This window comes from Lutra lutra, chromosome 16, assembly GCF_902655055.1.
Source record: "Lutra lutra chromosome 16, mLutLut1.2, whole genome shotgun sequence".
In the NCBI taxonomy this organism is placed as follows: domain Eukaryota; kingdom Metazoa; phylum Chordata; class Mammalia; order Carnivora; family Mustelidae; genus Lutra; species Lutra lutra.
Genome location: NC_062293.1, coordinates 15,911,132 through 15,936,516, shown reverse-complemented (window position 1 = coordinate 15,936,516; position 25,385 = coordinate 15,911,132). Strand labels below are relative to the sequence as shown.

Genomic DNA, 25,385 nt, shown 5'->3' with positions numbered 1-25,385 from the left:
AAGAGTTGTTACATGCTCTGTAGACAGAGCCAACCAGGCGCCCCTAGAGTTCTAAAAAGTTTAAATAAGCTGCCAGAGATTGATTCCATACATTTGATTACAGATTTTAAGGGAATCCTCGCCCTCCAAAAAGAGATTGAATTTTATGTAAACATTACATAGTCTTTGTCTTACAGATTCTTTTTTTCTTTTCTTTTCTTTTTTTTTTTTTTTTTTTTTTTTTTTTAGATTTTATTTTTAAGTGATCTCTATACCAACATGGGGCTCGAATTCACAACCCTGAGATGAGGCAGCTCAGGCTCTACCAACTGAGCCAGCCAGGCACCCTGTAGATTCTTTATTGTGAATTAGTCACATTTACCCAAATGTACTTTGCCTTTGATAGAGTGGTCCATAGAACTCTCTACAAAGAAATGATAGAAATTATACATATGAGTAGAAATTGGAGATGGAAGCTGTTGTACACTGATCACTTTAAAAATGAAGCTGTAATGTCTCAAAAATGTGTGTGCTGTAGTAGCTTCCATTTGTGCTTTTTAACTGTTTCAGAAACACTTACATCATATGATTGGGAAATACCAGATCTTTTTTTTTTTTCCACAACTCAAGGACATTATTATAAAGTAGCATTTATTTGCTGAAAGAGTAGAGATCTTTTGTTAATATAAGAATAAGTTTAAAAAAATTGCAAGTCAGGATTGAACTTGGGTTAGTGGTTCTTCCCTTCTCTGTTATTGCAGGAGGTTTGACTTTTTTCAAACTATTTAGCCCATCATTCTGACCACAGCTAAATTAACTGTGTATTTACATTCTGGCATTCTTGAGAACTAGGGCCTCGTATTCATCTTGTTTGTTTGTTCTGTCTTATGCGGGAATGGGTGTGTCTGGCTTCTCTGGTAAGAAACATTTGTGTAAATTCATGTCCCTTTTTCTTTGGAAACAAGAATAGAAAAACAAAAAATAATTGACCGTAAGAACATTTTGTGGTTTTTAAAAAAATTCTGTAATTTTTTTGTGTTTAATTATCCTTTGTAAATATTCTGGGAGTGCTGTAAAGTATTTCATTACCTTTGAATATATTTTAAAGATCTCAGTTGTAGGTTTCTTATTTTGCGACAGTTTAGGTATATGTGATGTACTGGATTTACTTACAACTGCCTTTTGGGAGGAGTAAAACATGATCCGTAGAAAAACATGCCCGCTTGTAGTGACAATTCGTCTTACTTAAATAGATAAGTTTAGGAAGAGAGACTAAAGGAATGAAGTATTTGTTTTTTAAATCTAATTACTCTTAGCTCTTTGAACGTTAATTTTGCTTTTGATTAAGCAAGAAGAAATTATGTTTGGACTCCTTAAAAACTGCTTTTGTATTCATCTATCTTCCTTGGAGCTAATTTAAAAAATGTTTCACCCTTGAAGGCCAACTGTGATTTGAGGCGACAAATTGACGAACAGCAAAAGATGCTAGAGAAGTACAAAGAACGATTAAATCGATGTGTGACGATGAGCAAGAAACTCCTTATAGAAAAGGTGAGTGTCATGGTGGCCTGAACCCTGCATCCCTGGATGCTCAGGGGGTGGCATTGCTGGGGCTCCTTACTCCTCACCTGAGGTGAAAATACTTTGAAGTACGGCTTTTTAGGAGAAGACTTCATATGATTTGACAGAATTCTTTCTTACGTGGACATTGGCGCAAGCATCCAGAACGATAATTAGGGGGATTGTTTATAGTTTTGCCTTGCTTGGTGTGTGATGATTAGGCAGGGACAGCTTGGCCTAGTTGAATTTATTTGCAGTGTCACTCTCCTACATTCTTACATTCATCCTGTCCTTTGGATTGCATATCCTATTACTGTTACAAATGCTTAGCAGTAGTTATATTTCCATTTTAGAGATGGTATTTGGAGTAACTTACGTATATAGTAATGCGATAATTAAGTGCTTTTTTGTGCTTTAAAAAAAATTAAGTTGACATATACTTGAATGTGACTACTTTAATTGGCTGTTTTCTTTATTATAGTAATTGATTAGTTGTGACTGTAGTAGTTTTTAATAACTATTTCTTACAAGTTTTTTTTAATTATATCTCTAGTACATATTTATTTTCTGTTGAAAAATAGCAGTACTGCTAATGAAATAAATTATTACAGGCTAAAGGTTTCCATCAGATTGGTGATTACTTCTGCTGAGATCTTGAGAACGCTGTTAAAAAGGCAGGGAACACTGATAAAAGGGAAGTGGGTTATCTTATTGGTGTCAGAGATACTGAGGAGAACGTTGATTCAGCTTCTAATTCATTAACTTTAGAGAAAGGAAATGCTTTTTCTTTATTAATATAGAGAATTTATTTAAAGTTTTAGGGTACTTCCTAAAGACCACATAGGGTCAGCCAGTTGTACTAAACTTTGATCACTATAGTGTGGAACATGAACACTGTGCTCTGAGTTCTCATTGGAGAATACAGTTCTTTTCTGTTTGTCCTTTCTCCAAGTCAAAACAAGAGAAGATGGCATGTAGAGATAAGAGCATGCAAGACCGCTTGAGATTAGGACACTTTACCACCGTTCGACATGGGGCCTCTTTTACTGAACAATGGACAGATGGTTACGCTTTCCAGAACCTTATCAAGTAAGTGAACTGCAGTGATTAAATTGAAGTTGAAAAGTTGCTTTAAGTTTTCTGTAATTGCAGTCATTAAAAAGAATAATTGTGGGGGCACCTGGGTGGCTCAGTCGGTTAAGCATCTGCCTTTGGCTCAGGTCATGGTGCTGGAGTCCTGGGATGGAGCCCCACGTCAGGCTCTCTGCTCAGCGGGGAGTCTACTTCTCCCTGTCACTTAGCCTCTGTGCTTTCCATCTCTCCCTCTCAAATAAATAGATAAATCTTAAAAAAAAAAAAAAATTCTAGTTGTGGTAGTCCTCTTTTCATTCAGCTTTAGTCCCTACAAGTGTAAAGAAATGTAGGGAATGAGGGGAAGTCCTGGAAAAAAATGACATAAGTCATCAGAGAAATAGTAAATGAGTTTTACATTAAAGTTTAAAAGAATCAGAATTGGGGGCGCCCAGGTGGCTTAGGGTGAAATGTCTGCCTTCGGCTCAGGTCATGACACTGGAGTCCCAGGATTGAGCCCCGCATCAGGCTCCCTCCTCAGCAGAGATTCTGCTTCTCTCCCTCTCTCTTTGTCTCTCTCTCTCTCTCAAAGTAATAAATAAAATTAAAAAAAAAAAAAAAAGAAAAGCAATTGCTGAAGTTAAGGAAGAAAAATGTAGAACTTGACTTTAAATTATGTAATGGATTCTCATGAGGAGTCAGTAAGCATATTGATTCTGGGCCCATAGAAAAATGAAATGGGCAAGGACCTAAGGGAGAATGTCCTGAGTTAGGTGTAAAACAAAATAAAACCCTAGAAGAACATTACAAGATATGCCCCTGAGGCCCTTTAAAGAGACCATTTCCTGTCATTTGATAGTGGCTCCCTCAAAGGCAGGGGCTAAGCCAGTGGTCAGGCTGGGGGCCAGCCACAGTGTGCGACTGTCAGCAATTTGGAATCTTTTTAAAGATTTTATTTTTTTATTTGACACAGAGAGAGAGAGAGAACACAAGTAGGCAGAGAGGCAGGAAGGGTGGTGGGGGGAAGCAGGCTCCCTACCGAGCAAAGAGCCCGGTGCAGGGCTCGATCCCAGGACCGTGAGATCATGACCTGAGCCAAAGGCAGAGGCTTAACCCACTGAGCCACTCAGGCGTCCCAGCAATTTGGAATCTTAAGCACTCTTTTGCTTTATCATAACTTTGGTTTGAAACATTCAAGTATTTACTTCAAGGAGAGAATTGACATTTAAAATCCTAAAATTTCAACTATGTAAATAGCAAATCCTAGCTCTGGACTTAAAAAAATATGTATCTTTAGGTTATAATACCTTTCGGTATATCTAACTTATTTACCTTTATTCGTTAGATTATTTTCATCTGAGACTAGGGGGAAGGGCATTATGTTTTTAATCGTGGGCTCTTAGACTTTTGATCTGTAGGTCACCGTGAGTTGGAGGGTTCCATAGACTGCTTTTCCTTTTTTCCTTCTTGAAGTAACTTACTGAGCAGTGAGTGAGTGGAGAGTGTGGAACTCCTTTAATAGTAATGAAACTTAAAGAAATAGCAAATTTATATCTGAAATAAAGTACAGATATTGATCTTACTAATAATACCTCTGGATTGCACGTTAGCAGTCAGTGTTTTATATGTGCTACATAACCCTCCATTTGGCTTAGGTATGTCTTTACCTCACACGAGTACCTTGAGTATGTGTAATTTGGGTGTGGTAAGAGGCAGGCCCTTGAGTCAGAGATGTAGTACCCAGGAAGAAAAACAAAGCCTTTCAAGTTGGGCCAGGTGCCAGAGACTCAGGACGACATCTCCAACTGATAAGCAAAGGTTGCTGGTGAGAGCAGAAAGGCACCAGGGTGGTGGAAATCGCTGCTACACCGAGGCATGACACCCTGACCAGGTCATGCAGATTGCCCCAAGTGGCACACCATCCAGTTTCATTAGAATGGGACCCGAAGATACATCCCCAGTACTGGCCAAAGCCACCTAGTGCTCAGACTGAGTCCCAGATGTGATGGTGACTCCTGCCAGTCTTTGACAGTGGTTACTCTTTAGATGGTGGTCTCTAAAATGTCAAAAGACTTGGACTGAAAATGATAGTGTGCTTGTATAGAGATATAAAATGTAATTACTTTTTTTTTTTTTAAGAAGTGCTCACAGTTTTAGCTGATAGCAGTATTTTATCTTTATACTCTAAGCAAGTCCCTGAGGCCCAGAAGGTTCTGGAAATTACACAGAGTACAAAACGGTGACTTTGCTGTAGAGCCATGAGAGCAATTGGGACTGTCTAAATGAGATCCTTAACTAGGGATTGTTCCTCCCAAGTAGATAGCATTTTTTTTTTTTTTTTTTTTTTTTTCATAGAATACCCATCACTTTTCTTGTGAAACTGTTTCTGGCTAGTGTCTACTAATTATAGGTATTTTATTTTCTAGAGTTTCACTTTAATAAATTAATTCCTTTTCAGTTTAATTTAGAAGTTGAAATTCTTCAGTTGTAAAGGCTATATTTGATATCTTCATAAATGATTATTCTCTGTGTATAAGTAACTCCATGATAAATAGTTTGGTTAAAATGATGTCTAAAAATATGTGCATTTGTTTTTTAATACCTCTCTTACTGGCTATGTACAGTATGGTTGGAGTCTGGAATACAGTTTTCTGTTGAAGGTGCCTGTATTCATTTCCTAGAGCTACTGTAACAAAATACCATAAATTAGGTGGTTCGAAACAGCATAAACTTAGTCTCTCACAGTTCAGGTGGGAAATCCAAACCTGAGGTGTTGAAAGACCGTACTTCCTCCGAAGCCTCGAGAGAGGATCATTCTTTGGCATTCTGTGGCTTGGGGAAGCATGGCTTTGATCTCTGCCTCCATCTTCACACGGTGTTCCCCCTGTGTGTCTCTGTGTCTTCTCTCCCTTTGTAAGGACACCAGTCATATTGAATTAAAGGGCCTACCCCGCTCGGGTCTGACCTCATTTTAACTAATGACTTCTTCCATGACCCTACCTCCAAAGGTTATAATTTGAAGTTGTGGGGGTTAGAACTTTAATATATCTTTTCAGGTGACCTATTTCAGCCTGTAATGGTGCCTAAGGCTGATTGTCTTGTTTTCTTTTAGAGGTAATAATGGCTTTTTATTTATTTTTTTTTTTAAGATTTTTTATTTATTTATTTGACAGAGATCACAAGCAGGCAGAGAGGCAGGCAGAGAGAGAGGAGGAAGCAGGCTCCATGCTGAGCAGAGAGCCCGATGCGGGGCTCGATCCCAGGACCCTGAGATCATGACCTGAGCCGAAGGCAGCGGCTTAACCCACTGAGCCACCCAGGCGCCCAATAATGGCTTTTTAAATAGGGTTATTTAGATTTGAGTGAGATGGATTTATCAGATCATCAACACCTCTATAAAAGATAGTGGAAATAGTCTTTCCATGGGTGATGAGTGGCAGTCAATCTCTAAAATTGATGCAGTGCAAGAAATATTTAAGGATCAATTCTGAAAGGCACTGTCATATGTATTGGAGATATAAGACTTGATAAGACATGGTTCTTTTCTAAGAGAAGTTACAGTTCACTGACATAATTCCCAGCTTCACTCCCAAAATAAACCTAAATGAAGTATCACTGATGGAACTATCTTTAGATTTTTTATTTGCAAGTGTAAGTAGCTAAATCATTTCAAGGATATCAAGAATTAACGTAGGAATCATTTTTCTATATAATCGTGATCCCTGGCGCATCCATTTTCACGTTCCAGCAAGTGCTCTCGTTCTTAGAATATGTGGCTTACGATTTCCCCAAGTTTTAGCATCATTGTACCCTGTCTTTATGCTTTATATATATGATGGCTGTGGGCCCCTTTCTTGGTGAGTCTCCGAAGATCAAATCTTTGGATTCTTAACTAGAACCAAGAGTAAATTAGTTTTATTTTATGCTTAATAAAGATGACTGCTAAAAATCTCAATCTTCCAAAACAGCTGGTCTTCAAAGACAAAAATATGTGGCTCTCTGCTAGCCCACTGTAGTTTACAGTTTAAACTATGTGTTGTATGGTTATCTCCAGAGTTCACTGTGCCTCGCCCTCATGTCCATGAAAAGATAGAAAAAGAGCTAAAGATACTTTACCAGTTTTTTGATTGGGAAACTCTCTTGAGAGACTGTTTAAGATCCTTGAAGACATTTCACTGAGTCAGAGGATGATTGTGATTTTACCTGAGAATTCTAGTCTCAGTCCAGAATTCTTTCAAGCCATATACATGTATTTTGGTGGAGAGGCATATCTTTAATAATAGTTAAAAGTTCTTTTTCAGACTAACAGAAAACTCTATGATTTCCATGCTGTTGTTAAATTGACATTAGTGACCAGCTCATTCTGATCCCATAATGCATAATGGGATTGTATTATCAGATGAATGGATTTTTAATTTACAATGCCTGGATTAGGTTAATCTTGCTAACAGTATTGTTCTTACTGTTACTGATAATGGGAGCATAAACTATGGGCATCCACCCTGGAATATAGTCTTGTTCTCCTGGTTGCCATTCTTTCAAGAAAAATACACAGAGTCTATGGAAGGTCAAGAGACCCAGTATTACCGTGTTCAGGGAAGAGGGTTGAATAGATTTCATTTGAAAATAGGTTAGAAACTTAGATTCCATTATTCTGCAGAAATGAATGTGGGATCAAGGAAAGGAGGTAGGAGAAACATAGTAAAGAGAGAAGGAGAAGGGAGCTAGCATTTGATTCTCAACTAGGGTAGGTTATTTAAAGATTTTAGTCTTTTAAATGGCTAGTCCCAAATCTTGGTGTATTTTTAATATGCCAGGTCTCCAAACCTTAATATCTGTTAGGCATACATGAAAGAAAGTGGTTTTCTTATATTGGTATTTTTACTGAGTCCCTGAGTCCTAATTTGCAAATGAGCTTATTATAGAAAATTCTGATTTCTTATTAGGAAATCCTCTAATGGCAGTGGTGTTAGATATCTGAAGAATCTTTATATGTTTTTTATGAATTCATTTTATGTCCCATTCCCTAGGTTTTTATGAGTTGCAAGGCCTCATTATGCTTTCTCTGAATGTATTTGTTTTTGAAAAACTTAGTTTAGGGGCTCCTGGGTGCTCAGTCGGTTAAGGGTCCTGGGATGGAGTCCCACATCAGGCTCCTTGCTCAGTGGGGAGCCTGCTTCTCCTTCTCCCTCTGCAGCTCCCTCTGCTTGTACTCTCTTGTTCTCTCTCTCTCTCTCTGACAAATAAATAAATCTTTTTTAAAAAATGAAAGAAAATTCTACCTTGAGTCAGAAAATAAGGTCATAGTGGAAATTGGACATTGTTCCCACCTGCTTTCCTGGTCTGAGAATAATCATGATTTCTGTCTTTTTTTTTTTTTTTTTAAAGATTTTATTTATTTATTTGACAGACAGAGATCACAAGCAGGCAGAGAGGCAGGCAGAGAGAGAGAGAGGAGGAAGCAGGCTCCCTGCGGAGCAGAGAGCCCGATGTGGGGCTCGATCCCAGGACCCTGGGATCATGACCTGAGCCGAAGGCAGAGGCTTTAACCCACTGAGCCACCCAGGCACCCCATGATTTCTGTCTTAAAGCACAGACTCCTACCCCACAAAATCTTTCTGTTGTCAGTTGTTGGACTCTTCCAACCTAAAGTTAAAATCAATTCTCTACTTGATTTAAAGTGGCATATTTTTTCTGAAGTCTGTCAAATCTATAGGTACCAAGATATTTGTGTTTATTCTGCAGCCATGTTACAATTTTTTTTACTTTCTTCTGTGCAACATCTTTTGTATCTATAGGCAGCAGGAAAGGATAAACTCACAAAGGGAAGAGATAGAAAGACAACGGAAAATGTTAGCAAAGCGGAAACCTCCTGCCATGGGACAGGCCCCTCCAGCAACCAACGAGCAGAAACAGAGGAAAAGCAAGACCAACGGAGCTGAAAATGAAACGTATGTTCTTTATTCACATGAGCTGTGAGATACCACACTCTTCCCCCAAAATACTGATGTCCCATTGAGTGCCACTGGACAAAATGAAAAGTTATGGGGATTTCTAGAGCATTAGCTTTCTTTTTAGTTACATTAATGGATTTACTCAACAATTTATATATAAAAACCATGGAAAATTAATTTATTTTCTTAGTTCTGATCTTACTTAGGTATTTTTGATTGAGGAGGAGAAATAATGTCACTTAACTTGTCATCATGGTCTTTGGCCACTCTTGTAACAAATGTGATGTCATCGTGGTAGTCAAATGAGAATAGTTGCTTATGTGCGATTTGGGTTTTGGTACATTGGTACCATCTTGTGGGGATTACCTGTATTACTACTTATTAATTAAACATTACTTATTTAAAATATGTCTTTTGCCTTTATGTTTTTAAATCAGTTCTCAAAAACATATTAAGCCATAATCCACCTCAAGTATAATAATATTTGAATTGCACCATTGTTAGAAGCCCATGATACTCCATTGCAGTGAGAAAGATGGCTTAACGCCAGTACTCACTTCATACATACCCAATGTGTTGGGAAGCCTTTTCCTTGACATTCATTTAATAAATCTGTGTTAAGTGCTTACAGTTGGCCCCGTTCTGGAAGCTGGGCATACAGAGCCAGAGGATACAGCCCTGGCCTTAGGAGCTTTGTGGTTTATTTAGGGGAAATGAACAGATGAATAAACTAATAATTACATTGAGTATAGTGATAAGAATACAGTGAATAAGCTTGGGAAACATCTTCATTCTTTAAATAAATATTTTAAAACTAGATTCTAAAATTTAAAATACTTCCCTTCAGAAAGTCCAAGTAGGAGCCCAAATTTAGAAGTTTCTGGGCAAGTGTTGTACACATTAATCTGATCATTGTCTTCTTTTGCTGTCATTCCTATATTTATTTTGTGGACGGACTCCCCCTCCAGTATTACTTGAAAATTGTCAGATGCTTATGCATAAGACCATTGACTTAGAAGTAATAGAAGGCGTAGGCTGTTTCCTAGCCATAGAACAATAATTAGAATTCAGTCCAGGCCAGTAGTGTGTCAGTAAGCAGTTGCCATCTGGAGTCCTGTGTCAGATCCACGCTGGAAGGCTTTCAGTCCAGTTTTTAATTAGAGTATCTGTGACTTGGCTCATTCCTTTGGCCAAAAGCCAAAAACATTCCTCTGGAGCCTGAGACTGAGTCACATTATCATTCCTGGTATTGAACCTATTTCAGGCGGGGAGAGTCCCTAGCTGTGATTTTTCATTGCTCCCTTTTTTACTGACGGGATATGGATTAATGGATGTACGTATGTCTGCCACCATGAAGAGACGGGTGTAACAGCCCTAGTGGATACATTTCTTTTTGTTATTCTTCTTATATTGTTTTAGTCAGACCTCAAGACTGTTTTGTGGCCCTAACTGGTTAATAGCATAGCTGTTTCTTCTTTCTCCTACAGTTTAGGATATATCTAATTAGTGGCGTCTGAAACTCTGAAGTACGTGTGTACTTCTAGAGCATGAAGTGAGTGAAGTTGGAGTAAGCTGTCACTTCTTAAGTGCTCATTCTTAAGATGTAAGGGTGCGATCAGGGTAAATGGAACACAGAATTAGTGCTTGCCCATCAGGTCAGCCCTTCGGGAATTGTGTTTATCCATCCACAATTGATGGAGTATTTTACCTTCTCATTTAATAGGCACAGCAGCTTTGTTAGAGAGGGACCATTGTTTGCTGCATTTTTAAAAACTAAGACTTAAGTTAAAGTTGATTGTCCAGGGTCACATGGCCAGTGGCCTGAGTGGCACTTTGGACCCTAGACCTTGGACTCCAAATCCTGGACTCTTCCACTATGTCATTCTTCTTATTATTATAGTAGCACTGTCTAAGAGTTATCAGAAGTAGTCAAATCCATTGGCTTATTATTTTCCCTCCAGGAAAAAAAAAAAAAAACCTAAGCACATAATTTTTGGCAGCCTTTCCCAATGGATTTTCATGAGATTGTGTGGACGAAACTCATTTCATAAATAACGTAAAAATATAGCTTATTTATTTATTCTCATTTTTTACAAATTAGTCTTCCGGATTTGTAGTCCTTCGTGTCATATCTGATAAATCACAGTTTTCTCCTGTTGAGGGATTGTAAGATAATCTTTTAGTTATTTTAATAGACTGGATATACCTTACAAGATGCCTTGGTATTTCTAATAGGCACATTATGATTTTAAATAATTTACTGGGATTTCTGCCATTATCTTCCAGGTTAACATTAGCAGAATACCATGAACAAGAAGAAATCTTCAAACTCAGATTAGGTCATCTTAAGAAGGTAAGTGTAATGAGAAAAATATTTCTGGAGAAATTAGTTTACATGTGGTATTGGGGCAGATGGCACGGTTTGACATACCTGCAGAAATTTTGAGTAGTTATGCTCACTGTCACATCTTGTAATTTTTTTTAAGATTTTATTTATTTATTAGTTTTAATGAGAGAGAGAGAGAACCTCAAGCAGACTCCCTGCTGAACATAGAACCAGACTCACGGCTCAATCTCAGGATCCTGAGACCATGACCTGAGCCGAAACCAAGAGGCGGAGGCTCAACAGGCTAAGCCCCTCTTATATTTCTTTTTCTTTTCTTTTTTTTTTTTTTTTTTTTTTTTTGACAGAGAGAGGCATCCCACCCCTCTTCTCTTTCTAATGATGGAATGTCTTTCAGGTTTTAGTCAACCCCAGCCACCCAATGGGAGCACTTTCTCTGCCAGTGATGTACCAATAGATAATTCTGGAATGTCATAAAACTTCATAAGTAAGGGGCGCCTGGGTGACTCATTGGGTTAAGCCTCTGCCCTCGGCGCAGGTCATGATCTCAGGGTCCTGGGATCAAGTTCCACGTCGGGCTCTCTGGGTTCTGGGATCAAGTCCCACATTGGGCTCTCTGCTCCACAGGGAGCCTGCTTCCCTCTCTCTCTCTGCTTGCTTCTCTGCCTACTTGTGATTTCTCTGTCAGATAAATAAGTAAATAAATGATATCTTTAAAAACAAAACAAAACAGGGCGCCTGGCTGGCTCAGTGGGTTAAGCCTCTGCCTTCGGCTCAGGTCATGATCTCAGGGTCCTGGGATCAAGTCCCGCATCGGGCTCTGCTTGGCAGGGAGCTTGCTTCCTCTTCTCTCTCTCTGCCTGCCTCTCTGCCTACTTGTGATCTCTCTCTGTGTCAAATAAAGAAATACTTTAAAAAAAAAAAACAACAACTTCATAAGTAGTTCTCCTTATGGTAAAAGTTAAATACATAATACAGGTGGTTCAGATTTGATACGAAAACTCTTAGGATACTTTATATTTTTATTTTAAAAATAATTTATTTGGGAGAAAGAGTTCATGTGTGCATAGATGAGAGAGAGAGAGAGAGCACGAGCACATGCATATGGCGGGGGAGGGGATAGGAGAGGGAGAAGCAGGATCCCCACTCAGTACGGAGCCTGATGAGGGACTCGATCCCAGGACCCTGGGATCATGTCCTGAGCTGAAGGCAGCCACTTAACCAACTGAGCCACCCAGGTACCCAAAAACTCCCAGGATATTTTAAATCACATGGTAGCTCTTATCTCTTGCCTAAACTGGCTAAGAAGAGAAGGTCTTGTATAAGCTATATTGTAGCACAATGGCACCCACATAAAAATTGTTATTGACAGTGTTCGTAGAAGCATCTTGGCTATAGATTGGGCGTCTCCTAAGTTTAACAACCCATACATTTTTGGTAGATGCTGCTTACAGTGATGATGGTCAATAAGCATTTAATAAATGCTCTTGGTGTGTGTTTGCTTTTCCTACTGGGTTCTCAGAGATTATTAAATCAGTGGAACTTAAGGCACCAAGCATGATCCATACTTATAAAGCAGAACCAGTTAGAGAATCTGATTTTTGTTAAAAAAAAAAAAAAATTATGTGCCTGTATGTAAATACGGAGAACATTTCTGGACATTTACACAAGACTTAAAACAGCAGTTACATCTGAGGAATGGGCGTGATGGAGAGGAGGGATCAGGGGAGCAGAAGGCTTTATTTCTTACTTGTACTCCTTTGCATGGTTTGAATTTTATTATTTGCTGTGGGCTTATTTTTTATGATTAAATTTCTAGTTCTTAAAAAAATCTTTTTCAGTTCAAAAAAACCGTCTTCCTTTCGTTTTTCAAAAGAGAAGTGTCTGCTGTTTTTGAAATGAGATTCTGAAAATGTAGTGTCCTGTGTTCTGAGCTATTTCTTTCCTTTTCACTTTAGGAAGAAGCAGAGATCCAGGCAGAGCTGGAAAGGCTAGAAAGGGTTAGAAATCTACATATCAGGGAACTAAAAAGGATACATAATGAAGATAATTCACAGTAAGCAACGTGGGGGTATGTTGGGTTGGAGACTGCGGAACACTTTCTGACATGAGTGGTCAAGATGGTGTTTCTGTTTACTATAAATTGGGTGAATGATTCCATGATGTATTTAGCTCTGTTGCAAGATACAATACAGGTTTGTGAACACAACTATGATTTGCTTTAATTTAAATATATGTAAATATATTAGATCTATATGTTACTATCTGTACATGTATTACAGCACTTTTACCCAAGTAGAGGTCACTGAAACAATATAGCTTCACATTTGTAAGCGGCTGGGATACACTGTGTGTTCAGATTCTTGGCGAGCTTTGCTAAATGGAAGCATGGGTGACGGTGTGGTGTCATGGAATGGTACCGTGTTAAGATGGCAGTGGTTTTGTTTGTTTGTTTTTAAGATTTTATTTATTTATTTGACAGATACAGCGAGAGAGGGAACACAAATGGGGAGTGGGAAAGGGAGAAACAGGCTTCCCGCTGAGCAGGGAGTCTGATGGGGGCTCGATCCCAGGACCCTGGGATCATGATGTGAGCTGAAGGCATTCTTTTTTTTTTTTTTTTTTTTAAGATTTTTTTTTTTTTTAAGATTTTTTATTTATTTGACAGAGATCACAAGTAGGCAGAGAGGCAGGCAGAGAGAGAGAGAGAGGAAGGCAAGCAGACTCCCCACTGAGCAGAGAGCCCGACGACGCGGGGCTCGATCCCAGGACCCCGAGATCATGACCCGAGCCGAAGGCAGAGGCCTTAACCCACTGAGCCACCCAGATGCCCCAGCTGAAGGCATTCTTAATACCTGAGCCATCCGGGCACCCCAAGATGGCACTGGTTTTGGAAAGACCTTTAAGGGCCATTTGGGTGTTGGGATTTTAAACAAGACTCTCTCAAGTTCAGCACATTAACTGTAGATGAATGCCCACCTTTGTATATAAGTCATTTAAAGGATTGCAGCTGAAAAGTAGATTAAAGTGGGAAGTAGCTTCGATCCATAAGCTGTTCCTTCCCATGTTTTTCTGACTCTGAAAGATGATTTTTTTGGACGTAGCCGTAGCTCGAGTATTTTTGTTTGGCCATTGTGTGCCGTGGACTTTTCTTTCTGTGAAAGTTCCCGTGACTGAGCTATCTGCGTGTCAGGCATGGTGCCACGTGCCCGATGCTGTCAGCTCATCTTGGCAGTAGCGCGGTGAACGTCAGTCAGCCTGACCAGGGCTGTTTGACCAAACAGCGCCAGAGCTGAGCGCCGCACGATTGTGTCGCCTCTTCTCTGCAGGCACGTCAGTGTCTCAAAATGAAAATAATTTCAGGATTAATAGTGGGGCTGTTTAAGATCCAGAATTAGGTAGAAATATTTGTGAAGGTTTTTTTTTGCCAGTGTCTTATTGCTAGAAAACAACACAAGGTGGAGTCCTCGGTGGGTGGGCAGGTGGTGACGGTTCTATCATGAAACGGTCTTAAAGAGAGAACATGAGTGCATATAGAACATGGGACTTCCTTAATAATCAAATCCATTTTTAAGGCCATGTGAAATATCTTGGAACTTTTTTGTATTAGTTTTGGAATGGTGGGAACATGTGGCTCTTGAGGACTTTGGAGGAAGTGGGTAGCACGGTGCAAAAATCCCTGTTCTGGCGGAGTCTGCACCCCTCCCCGTACAGCAAGTGGTTAGCGATGGTCGTTGTCCAGCTCCCTTTCGGGAAGGGAGGAAGGTCAGCAACATTCACAGGTCCACTTGTGGCTACGCTGAGCCTAGCAGTTCCGCCTTACGGCTTTACAGCCAGTGCTGTCCGTTGTCATTAGGCGGTCTCCTTGAACCGTAGAGCTTCCTATTCACAACTCGCTGTATCGGTGTTAGCACCAAACTATCAGCGGCAGCTGTAATCATGTGTATAGCGTGTGAGAAATTCTGGGAATTTCGTTAGTATGGAAGGTCGTGGATTCCTTAATCTCAGGATGTTCTGTATTCTCTGTTCCCACAGATTTAAAGATCATCCAACGCTAAATGACAGATACTTGTTGTTACATCTTTTGGGTAGAGGGGGTTTCAGTGAAGTTTACAAGGTAAGTCTCAGGATTGAATTCGTGATTATTACCAACTTGGAGAACATGAAGAACAGTGATAATGGTGGGTTGATACTTACTTGTTCAAACTCAGAAATTTGAAGCACCTGTATCTTGAGAAGAACTGCTTCCAGTAAAATTAAGTAACTACGGCAGGATACAGTAGTTTTGCCCTGTTTTCCGGTTTGAAAAATAAAAAGGAAAGAAAAACACTCCTTTCTGGGTAGTGAAATTGTGGTGATTTTTATTCTAGTTCTGTACTTCTGCCTCACGTTTGTTAGAAATAAGTATGTGTTACTTTTATTCTTTTTTTTTTTTTTAAGATTTTATTTATTTATATGACAGAGACACAGTGAGAGAGGGAACACAAGCGAGGGGAGTGGGAGAGGGAAAGCAGGCTTCCCGCGGAGCAGGGAGCCCAATGCGGGGCTTGATCCCAGGACCCTGGGATCATGACCTTAGCTGAAGACAGATGCTTAACCATCTAAACCACCCAGGCGCCCGTACTTTTATTCTTAAAAATTTTTTTTAACAAAATAGATGTGTTAAAGTTAATTCTTACTTGAAAACTGGCTTTTTGTTTTTTAAAATGTTCTCATCTTCTACATCCAAGTGTTTAGTAGCTCTGGTGTTCAAAGGAGCATCCTGGTTTCAGCCAGGCCAGTGATGTTCAGACCACCGTGCCTCCAGCTGGTTTGTCTAAATGAGGAATTCAGCTGGTTTTCAGGATAGCTGCAGATCCAGTAACATGTTCACGAGTCACCACCTCCTTTAGCTTCTAGGTGTTTCTGGCACCAGGCTTTTACATGCAGAATCCGTTTATTAAATGGTCTTTACTGCATGGCCCTGCGAAGTCCCTCTTCATGCAGTTCAGCCTTCACTGTTGGGCTTACATAGGGCACTGTTATGCCCTATGAATTTATATATGGGAAATCTTTTGGACAAAATAATTAGTTTTCATTTTAGATAAAAACAGTAAAAACTAGTTCTATCTTCCACCTTTTTGTTTTGTTTTGTTTTAAAAGATTGTATTTATTTGAGAGAGAGAGAGAGCACAAGCAGAGACAGAGGCATTGGAAGAAGCAGGCTCCCCACTTTGCAGGGAGCCTGATGCAGGGCTTAATCCCACGCCCCTGGGATCATGACCTGAGCCGAAGGTAGACTTACTGAGCCACACAGGCGCCCTTACCCCCTCTTTTTTATTGTTACAAAAAATAACTATATTTTCCAAAACCGTTAGTGCCTCATGTGGGGGTGTGTGTGTATATATTTTCTTTAAATCGAAGTCTAGTTGGCACATGATGTTTTATTAGTTTTAGGTGTACAATATAATGATTTGACGGTTTTCCTTTTTTTTTTTTTTTAAGATTTTATTTATTTATTTGAAACTGAGAGAGAGAGATCACAAGTATGCAGAGAGGCAGGCATAGAGAGAGAGAGCCCGATGCGGGGCTCGATCCCGGGACCCTGAGATCATGACCTGAGCCCAAGGCAGAGGCTTAACCCACTGAGCCACGCAGGCGCCCGGTTTTCCTTTTTTTAATGTTAATTTTTTACTGTGGGGATATATTCATAAAATTTGCCATTTTAGCCATTTTAAGTATACAGTTCATTTGCATTAAGTATATTCATAATGTGCAAGTACCTTCACTATCTACTTCCAGAACTAGGATATTATTCTTAATGTACTATTGGGCTTGATTTTCTAGTGTATCGTGTTTTGTTATCTATTTGTAAGTGGGACTTGCCCATAGTTGTCTTTCGTGTATAAGCAGCATTTTCTAGCTTCTGTGCTCTAGTTTTCCAGGATAAGTTGTTCCTATGTATATAACCACCACCACCCCCGCCGCCCAGCGCCCTGGAATGCATGACATAGGAATTGTTGGCCCCTTGAAAGTTAGAGCAGACTCAGTCCCATGGGTGCATGTCATTGTACAGGAAAACTTTTTGACCACCTTTTTAGTTCCTTCTGCAAATACTGATTTACGTATATTTTCTCCCCCTTCTCAAGTGTCTTTTGATAATTTAATTTTTCTGCAACATCTTCTGCTTCACCTCAAATTTAAAAATACCATCCATACCTTAATGAAACGTTTATTTTTATATCCCAACTGATAGGTCAGAGAGGTTAGTCAGTGTTTTTTTTCTTCCCTCTAAGAATGAACTTTTTATTTTGTTGATCAAGTCTACTGTTTAATTTGGGTTTTTCTTTTCATTAACTTTTACTTTTAGTCTTTCCTTCCTTTTGCTTCCTTTGTTTTTGTTTTCATTCTTGAATCATAGTTTTTTATTTTTGATAATTTTATTCAATTGTAAAAAAAAAAAAATTACCATCGTTAACCATTTTTTTAAAACAGTTGAGTATTGTTAGGTATGTTTATGTTGTTGTGAAACAGATCTCCAGAACTTTCTCATCTTAGAAAACTGAAACTTTGCCCATTAATCAGTAGTTTGCTCTTGCCAGCCACTGTTCTGCTTTCCATTTCTGTGAATTAGACTACTTTCAGATACCTCTATAAGTGAAATCACAGTATTTATCTTCTTGTGGGTGCCTCAGTTCACTTAGCAGAATGTTCTCAGAGTTCATCCATGTTGAAGCATGTGATAGGATTTCCTTCTTTTAAGGGTGAATAATATTCCATTGTATGCACATACTTCCTTTTCTTTATCCGTTTATCTGGCAGTGGACATTGGGGCTGCTGCTGCTGCTTGTGTGTCGTAAATAGCACTGCTTTGAACATGAGTGTGCAGATAGCTCTTGGAGACCTTGCTTTTAATTCTTTTGGCTGTAAACCCAGAAGTGAGACAACTCCCTTTTTAAAGCATCAAAATTTATTGTTGGTGCTTTTCAGTTGCCCGTCAGTGATTTCTTCATCCTACTTTTCCCCTAGTGTGTTCCTTAAACCCTTTAACATTCCTGAAATTTAGATGGTTCCTCCAGTGTTGTGTACATTCTATATAGTTCTTCTTTTGCTTTTCTCCACTCTTCCAGAAGCCCTTCTTAAAATCAGTGGTGGATCACAATGTCTTGGATTCAGAAATATGGTGTGGTAGGTGGAGAGAAAGACACTTGTAGTATCGTTAGTGCTCTCATTAATTTGGTGCTATTTGATCTGGCTTTTGAGGCTTGAAATCATTCTCTGCTGTGAAGCCAAGATGGTGTACAAGTTTGCAATCGGACTTCAGGGTCTGTAAGAATTTTCATTTCTGTGAAATAAGATAATTCTATTTGAACTGTATGGTTTTTGTATTTTAAAAACTACTGGTTTAAATTTAGTATAAATTGGAAGTTTCTTTTATGAGCAGCCCTCTCTTGCATTTAGTGCTTTCCCAGAGGTAGCATACATTTTAAAGGGTCTGCTGAACAGTAACCATCACCATTCATGGACTCTGCCTCTGCCTCTTACCTTCATCTGTTCTACAGTTGCGGAAACTGGCAGATGGTGGTAATAGTGTTGGAACTGAAGTATTAAGTTTCTCATCTGAACTTTAAAAACTAAGAAAAACTTCATTTCAAAGGAATTCCTCAGTAAATTCTTCTGTATAATAGAAATTTCCTATTATATTAAAATACCACTCACTTTATCAAATTGTGATTTACACCCAGCATCCTCAAAAACCCACCTGTTTGCCTTCTTCCCTCTATGATACAGCACTACCCGCTGGCGGAGGACTTGCCAGCAGTGGCGGTCTTTGGGGAAAGTCTGTCTCTTTCTTAGGACATTGCCAGAGGAGTGACCTGGTGTGACTAACTTCAGACATTGTTGGGATCAAAAACTGCTTTTTATTTACCCATCATATATGGCTAGGGCTGTTTTTTTGTTTCTGTCCCTGTTTGTGTTTTAATAAACACAGTATAACAAATGATAAGGTTATTTTTCTAAACAAGCACAGTGAAAAGGTGTATCTGGAGGGGTTATTTCTCACGGAACAGGTAGTGTGTGTTCCCAGCATTTCAAAAGCGGCAGGACTTGCTAGGGAAGCATGCCAAGTCCCAGTGTCAGCAGAGGGGTGAGGTACAGCCCCGGGGAGCAGGTCCCAGAGAGGGCAGATGGCTGATGTCCACCGAGAAGACTGTTTGGAAGGGGCTGGTAAGGCACGGGCTGGCTTGCTGTTTGTGGTGTGTGCTCAGTTGTTTTCTAAGCCCCTTGGTGCCAGTGCTTCTGGAGACTTCTGAATTATCTGATCACAAGTTTTCGGAAGATGGCTGTAACTCTGAAACAAGTACGCGATAATGTTGTCATCCACGGCCGTTTGTATTTAATAATGCATTTTGGGTTTTGAGTACATCCATGTGTTAAATAAAAGCCTCAAATCCGTTACTTGCCTGTAATTCTTGTTAGCTTTTATCCAGAATATAACGTATTCCTTTTTTTTTGTAGGCATTTGATCTAACAGAACAAAGATATGTAGCTGTGAAAATTCACCAGTTAAATAAAAACTGGAGAGATGAGAAAAAGGAGAATTACCACAAGTAAGTGACGCCAGAGTGTCTGATTTGTCAGAATTCAGTAGCGTGGCGGCTGCAGTGTGAGCCCCGTGTTAACAGCGGTGTGTGCATTGCTGGGGTGGTGTCCTTAGGAGAGTGAGCAACTGGTCCATCTCACTGATGAGCACACTGAAACTTAACGGAATGCAAGTAATAGTTAAGAAAAGGCTGAGCTGGTATTTAAATCTAGACTTCCCTCAATCCAAAACCCATGCTCTTCAACCTCCCTTTCCATTGTGTGTCTAACATTAGCTACAGTAAACAAGCAAAGCCTCAGAAACCATCGTGCTTGTTTGTAGAGAACAGATGATAATGCTTTGGGGATCCTGGCGAGCTTTGGGCGGGACTTTTTCCGGCTGTTTCAATCATTTCATCATGGAGGAGACTGTGGGGGGGCACCTGGGGTGCTTCAGCGGTACTTATTTGACTCCTTTAGTTCCTCAGTGCTGCGCTCACCTCCCCGTCAGCTTCCCCTCTCAGAATGCTCCGTGTTCAGCATCTTGCTTACTACACTTGCCTGGCTTCGGAAGGCCACTCGTGCCTGTCTGCCGCCATATTGAGGGAGGGGCCGGGGAGAGTGACTGCTTTCGAAGGCGTGATTATTACATGTACAGGTGTGAACTTCTTCGATCCACTAATGTCAGGTTTCGCTTGTTTCCCCTGACCCCGAGCTTCAGAACATAGGAATTCATGGCTTATCTCGTTTGGAGGCCAAGCATACCTAATTTGCTTTTAGGATCCCTCCCTGGGCTTAGTATTGTTTCCTCGTTGTACGTACAAGCACTGAGTTAGACGTGCCCTAACCCTGAAGGGAGAAGACGGCCCCCCCCCCGCCCTTTTTTTAGAATTGTATTTATTTGGGACACCTGTGTGTTTCAGTCGTTAAGAGACTGCCTTTGGCTCAGGTCATGATCCCGGAGTCCTGGGATCGAGTCCCGCATAGGGCTCCCTGCTTGGCAGGAAGCCTGCTTCTCCCTCTCCAGCTTCCCCTGCTTGTGTTCCCTCTCTCGCTGTCTCTCTCTGTGTGTCAAATAAATAAATAAAAGATTAAAAAAAAAAATCTGTTTGGCAGAGAGAGAGAGAGAGAGCGTGCACAAGCAGGGGGAGTGGCAGGCAGAGAGGAAGCAGATTCCCCGCTGAGCAGGGAGCCCGATGCCAGGCTTCCATCTCAGGACCCTGGGATGGTGACCTGAGCCAAAGGTAGATGTTTTGCCAGCTAAGCCACCCAGGCACCCAAGACAGCCCTCTAAGATAAAAACAACCCATCTCCTTTCTGTAAAAGCAGTTTTGGGGGTTTTTTTCTTTCTTTTTTTTTTTTCTCAAGCTTTTATTTATTTATTTGACAGTGATCACAAGTAGGCAAGAGGCAGACGGAGAGAGAGGAGGAAGCAGGCTCTCTGCAGAGTAGAGACCCGACGTGGGGCTCGATCCCAGGACCCAAGCCGAAGGCAGAGGCTTTAATCCACTGAGCCACCCAGGCGCCCCTGGGGGTTTTTTTTGTTCTTACAAATAGTCCTTTGGAGAGAAAAATAGCAGTGGTCTTTGACCACTTTGAAGTAGCCTTTTAATTGGATGCTAAAGCTCATTTCTGCGTCCTCACCTGGTTCTTGGGGCACAGACTAAAGCAACTCTTACTACGTCCCTGTTACTTACCAGGGGTGCAGGAGCGCTTCCTCCCCCACGCAGATGGGCAGTGGCACTCAGCACTGGAGAAGTGGAGGCTCCTGTGACATTAAGGGAAATAGGGCTTAGCAGAGGTACAGGAAAGGGGATGGTGTGTGGTTTATGCACGGCGCCCTGCATGTGCGTCTTGCGTAACAGGCAGCTGCGGTCCAGATGCGTCTGAGGAGCAGTTGCATTATTAGAAGTGCATTCCAGTCACTGGTGTGCGGGGACGAACGGCATGCCACAGTGAACGCTGGGAGCACTTCAGAGAAGGAGACCACATGTTGTTGTGACCAGTTAATAAAGGAGAAATGTCCCCGTCATACTGAGATTCTCAGGAGTGCATAAGGGTGTTGGAACTCTATGTGCTTCTCAGTAGAAATGCTCTTCAGCTCTGCCTGGAGCCCGTTCTCTGTCTGTGTGCACTGAGCCCTTGACTTCGTGAGGGGCCAGCCGTGGTCAACCTTGAGAAAATGGTTCATGAGCTGGGATTGACCCATGCTTTGCCTGGGCTCAGTGTGCAGGTTTTCGGCTTGCCCGAGAAGGAACTCCGTTGAGGAACAGGGCGCTAACTGTAGGGGCTGCTGCCTGCCTTAGGCTTCTGTGGAAGCAAGGGGAGAAGCCGGGACCGTGTGCCTCCGCAGCGCATTTGGCAAACTGCTCCAGGGGCTGCCGGCTAGGGATCGGGGCTCTGTCTCCCATTCCTCTGCCGGGCGGAATCATAGAGCAAGAGGAGGGGGTTGGTCTCATTTTTCTAAGCTCTTGACTGCTCTAGCTCCAGGCTCGCAGCCGTACCTCACTACCCTTTCGTTTCCTCACCAGAGGTGGGAATCGTGGCACCCAGGCAACTTCTGGGGAGCCGTCTCTGCAGGGGCCATTTCTGAGCTGACAAACATACGGGGGAAGGGCATGCGGGGTTCTGGTGACACTCGCGCTTGGGGAGAGATTCCTAAGCACCTCGGGGAGAGATTCCTAAGCACCTCCGCCTTGCTATGGAAGAGTTTGCTTGACATGGAATCATACTGGTGAATAGAGGCTGCATAGATAAGTGAATTAGCAAAATGTCATTAACGCCTTTGAACTTAAAGAAGGTTTCTGTCAAGCACAACATTTTAGAGAATGCTTTAAAAATTTAGTATTAAACTAAAAAGTGTACATCTTGGTGGTGTGATAACATTGTAACATACGAAAATGCTGTTCTTCTGCACAGTAATGCCTTTGATTGCTGTGTTATTGTGGGAGTGACTTCCCAGTCCCATCTGGAATCAAGGCATTTATTTGGGTAAAAAAGAAGGAAGAACTCTAAAAGATAGTTTTGCTTACTTTGGGGTTCTTTCTGAACCTCCTTTCCTCTCCTCCCCCCACAAACAAACAGCAAACTGATTGTTTTACTTTTGCGTTATTAAAGCATTAGTATTACAAGATTTATCTCCCCCAAATAACATATTAAGAACTCCATAGTAGGAAACATTTCCTATAAAGCTATCCACAGAAATAATTATATCTAAAATAGTTTATGTATGATAGTCTTCTAATTTTTAGGGTAAAATCATTTTGGAAGTCTAAATATATATCCACTTAAAAGAGAGTAAAAAACTAACACGTTATTGGATATGTTTCCTCCAGTTTCTAATTAAAGTTTCTGTATTTGTATTTCATTAACCCCTCGGGTGCTAAATTCAAAGTTGAACATGTGAAGGATGTGGCAGGAGCCACTGGCTTGCCTGATGAGGCCGGAGAAGCGGGCTTAGAGCCTGACAGAGTGACCAGAGATAATACCCTGGTTGACAAGGACTTTGAATGACCCTCCCTTTGGTTTTTAATTTTTACATCCTTTAGTTTCCTCTGTTTTCTGTACCTTGACAGAGAAATTGGTCTCTGCTCTGAAATATACAACAAAATCAAGAAGTTTAAACAGAATGGCAAAGAACTATACACTTCTAGTGTGCTAGCGTGAGAAATGACTGAAATGGTTATCAGGTTGGTCCCTAGCTTTCTAAACTTGGCTTTTGTGAGCAGCATTACCTTAATTTTACTGAATGAAATATCACATGGAATCTTGATATTTGAAAAGGACAGGTGTGACGCTGCTTAGGTGGGGTGGGGGGTGGGGGTCACAGCTGCGTTTGCTCAGTGTCTGCACAGGGGCTCGGGAGGCCTGGATCTCCAGGAAGCAGCCTTTGAAACCTCCAGTCGCGTGCAGCCCTGGGGAAGCCCAGAGAAGCGACATCACAGAGCTGGGACTCGAGGCCAGATTTCCAGCTCCCAGCATAGTGGGTGTCCTAACAACTGCTCTGCCTAAATGCTGGCAAGTCTTTTCTTTTCAGAAAGACATAAAGATGATGAAGTATCAGAAGAAGCAAAAAAAAAAAAAAAAAAAAAAGCCAAAAGTGGCAGCTTAAAAAATAAGCTTAGATCAAATACAGTTTTCATCTGGGAAAAACCTGTTTATTACTTTTAGATTCCTTTTCCTCTCTCCTCCCTGCCCTGATCGTTCCCTCAGCTTTTCTTCAGTTGAGTACTTTTATGCATCTTTGTCATATTGTAATATATGTTTCAGAAAACATCAACTTAGTTTTATTTTACCATACTCTGCAAAGTTTCTCTTTTCTGAGTCTTGCCTTATAAGAAAATGCCCCAAATTAAATGGTGCTAGCTTACTTAAAATTTAAAAATTTTCTGTCACTCTTTGCATATAAGAACAAAATACTTTAAAAATTATTGGTAATTACACTGAATAAACTTATTCTGTAATTCTTTTAAAATTCAATGAATATGTGAGATTATATGGTTTGTTTTTGTTCCTAATCTTACTAAATGATTTTAAATTGGAAAAGCACTAAAAAAAAAAGTTAATATGTTTATGTAAGCTCTCATCCCAAGAAAACTGGGGTTCAGTGATGTTCTTTTTTCTTTTTTTAAAGATTTGTTTATTTGGGGGAGCGTGCAGGTGTGCACTCACACACACCCAGACAGGCACGCGCTGAGGGGGTGGGGCAGAGAGGGAGAGAGAATCCCAAGCAGACTCCTCACTGTGTGTGGAGCCCAGTGTGGGGCTGGATCTCACTCTCCTGAGATCATGATCTGAGCCAAAATCAAGAGTTGGACACTGAACAGAAGGAGTCACCCAAGCATCCCGGGTTCCATAATTTTTTATCAGTTTCACATTAGAAGAAAGTAAAGCTGATAGCCCTTTCATATTATATGGAGAATTTTAAAACAAATACAAAGTACTGCTAATATCGCCTTATATAATCTGTAATCCTTTTACCCAAGGAGTTTAAATGCCAAAATTGATCTCCTTGTTGTATCCCCAGGATATAAACATTTATAGATATGAATTATCAGCTTTTGAGGGTAAAGAAAAAGCTCTCTATAATTTTTAAAGCTTTGGTATTTGGGTATAAATATTAAACAGGTGAGATAGTGATAGAATGAACTTGAAAGGGATAAAAGGTTGGTAAAAGTCATTCAGCAAATATTTGAGCACCTGCTACTTTCTCAACAGCTTGGTAGACACCAGTAGTGAAAATAGGATGAGGAAAGGTATGGGGCCAGCCAGACCTGAGTGCATAGGCAGAAACAAGGAGCAATGAGAGCATATGTAGGCGTATCCTTGAAGAGGTCTGAAAGACAGTCCAAAATACAGAAATACAAAATGTTAATTTTCCACTTTGTTTGCAGGCATGCATGTAGGGAATACCGGATTCACAAAGAACTGGATCATCCCAGGATAGTTAAGCTGTATGATTACTTTTCACTGGACACTGACTCGTAAGTGCCGTGCCATTTTAGCTTAGCAGTTGATACTGGTTTCTTGTGGTGTGTTGACTACTCAAGGAGTAGAGTTTCAGTCTGGGTCGAGGAAATGTCCTCCGAGGGAACCAGGTGCATTTATTCCCGGGCAGATGAACCTGCGTGAATTCACATTTGGGCCAGCAGTACATCTCTTAGCCACAGGATCCATGCAGTGGTGTGCTGGTAAATGTTTAACAACCAGCTGGGTGGGGAGGGGAGAGGATGCATTCATAGTATTGGACACGTCCTGTGATAATGAATTTCCCAGCATGTCTAGTTTCACACTGAAAAAAATCCAGCTTTATTGAGATATCATTTGAATACCGCATGGTTCACTCTTTTAAAAGTATACAATTCAAGGCTTGTAGTATAGTCACAGATATGTGCAGTCATCGCCATAGTCATTCT

The 25,385-nt window shown here is 40.6% G+C and overlaps 1 protein-coding gene across 12 annotated transcripts in view; it reads left to right on the top strand.

Annotated features, from left to right (window-relative positions):
* Positions 1-25,385, top strand: part of TLK2 (tousled like kinase 2) — a 121,901-nt gene that overhangs the window by 76,036 nt on the left and 20,480 nt on the right. For all 12 annotated transcript variants that reach the window (XM_047708978.1, XM_047708974.1, XM_047708979.1 and 9 more), the window contains 8 exons: positions 1,420-1,530; positions 2,492-2,628; positions 8,409-8,561; positions 10,851-10,917; positions 12,867-12,964; positions 14,944-15,025; positions 19,408-19,499; positions 24,864-24,953. In XM_047708978.1, coding sequence (XP_047564934.1) covers positions 1,420-1,530; positions 2,492-2,628; positions 8,409-8,561; positions 10,851-10,917; positions 12,867-12,964; positions 14,944-15,025; positions 19,408-19,499; positions 24,864-24,953 — 830 coding nt within the window. The remainder of the gene's footprint in view (positions 1-1,419; positions 1,531-2,491; positions 2,629-8,408; positions 8,562-10,850; positions 10,918-12,866; positions 12,965-14,943; positions 15,026-19,407; positions 19,500-24,863; positions 24,954-25,385) is intronic.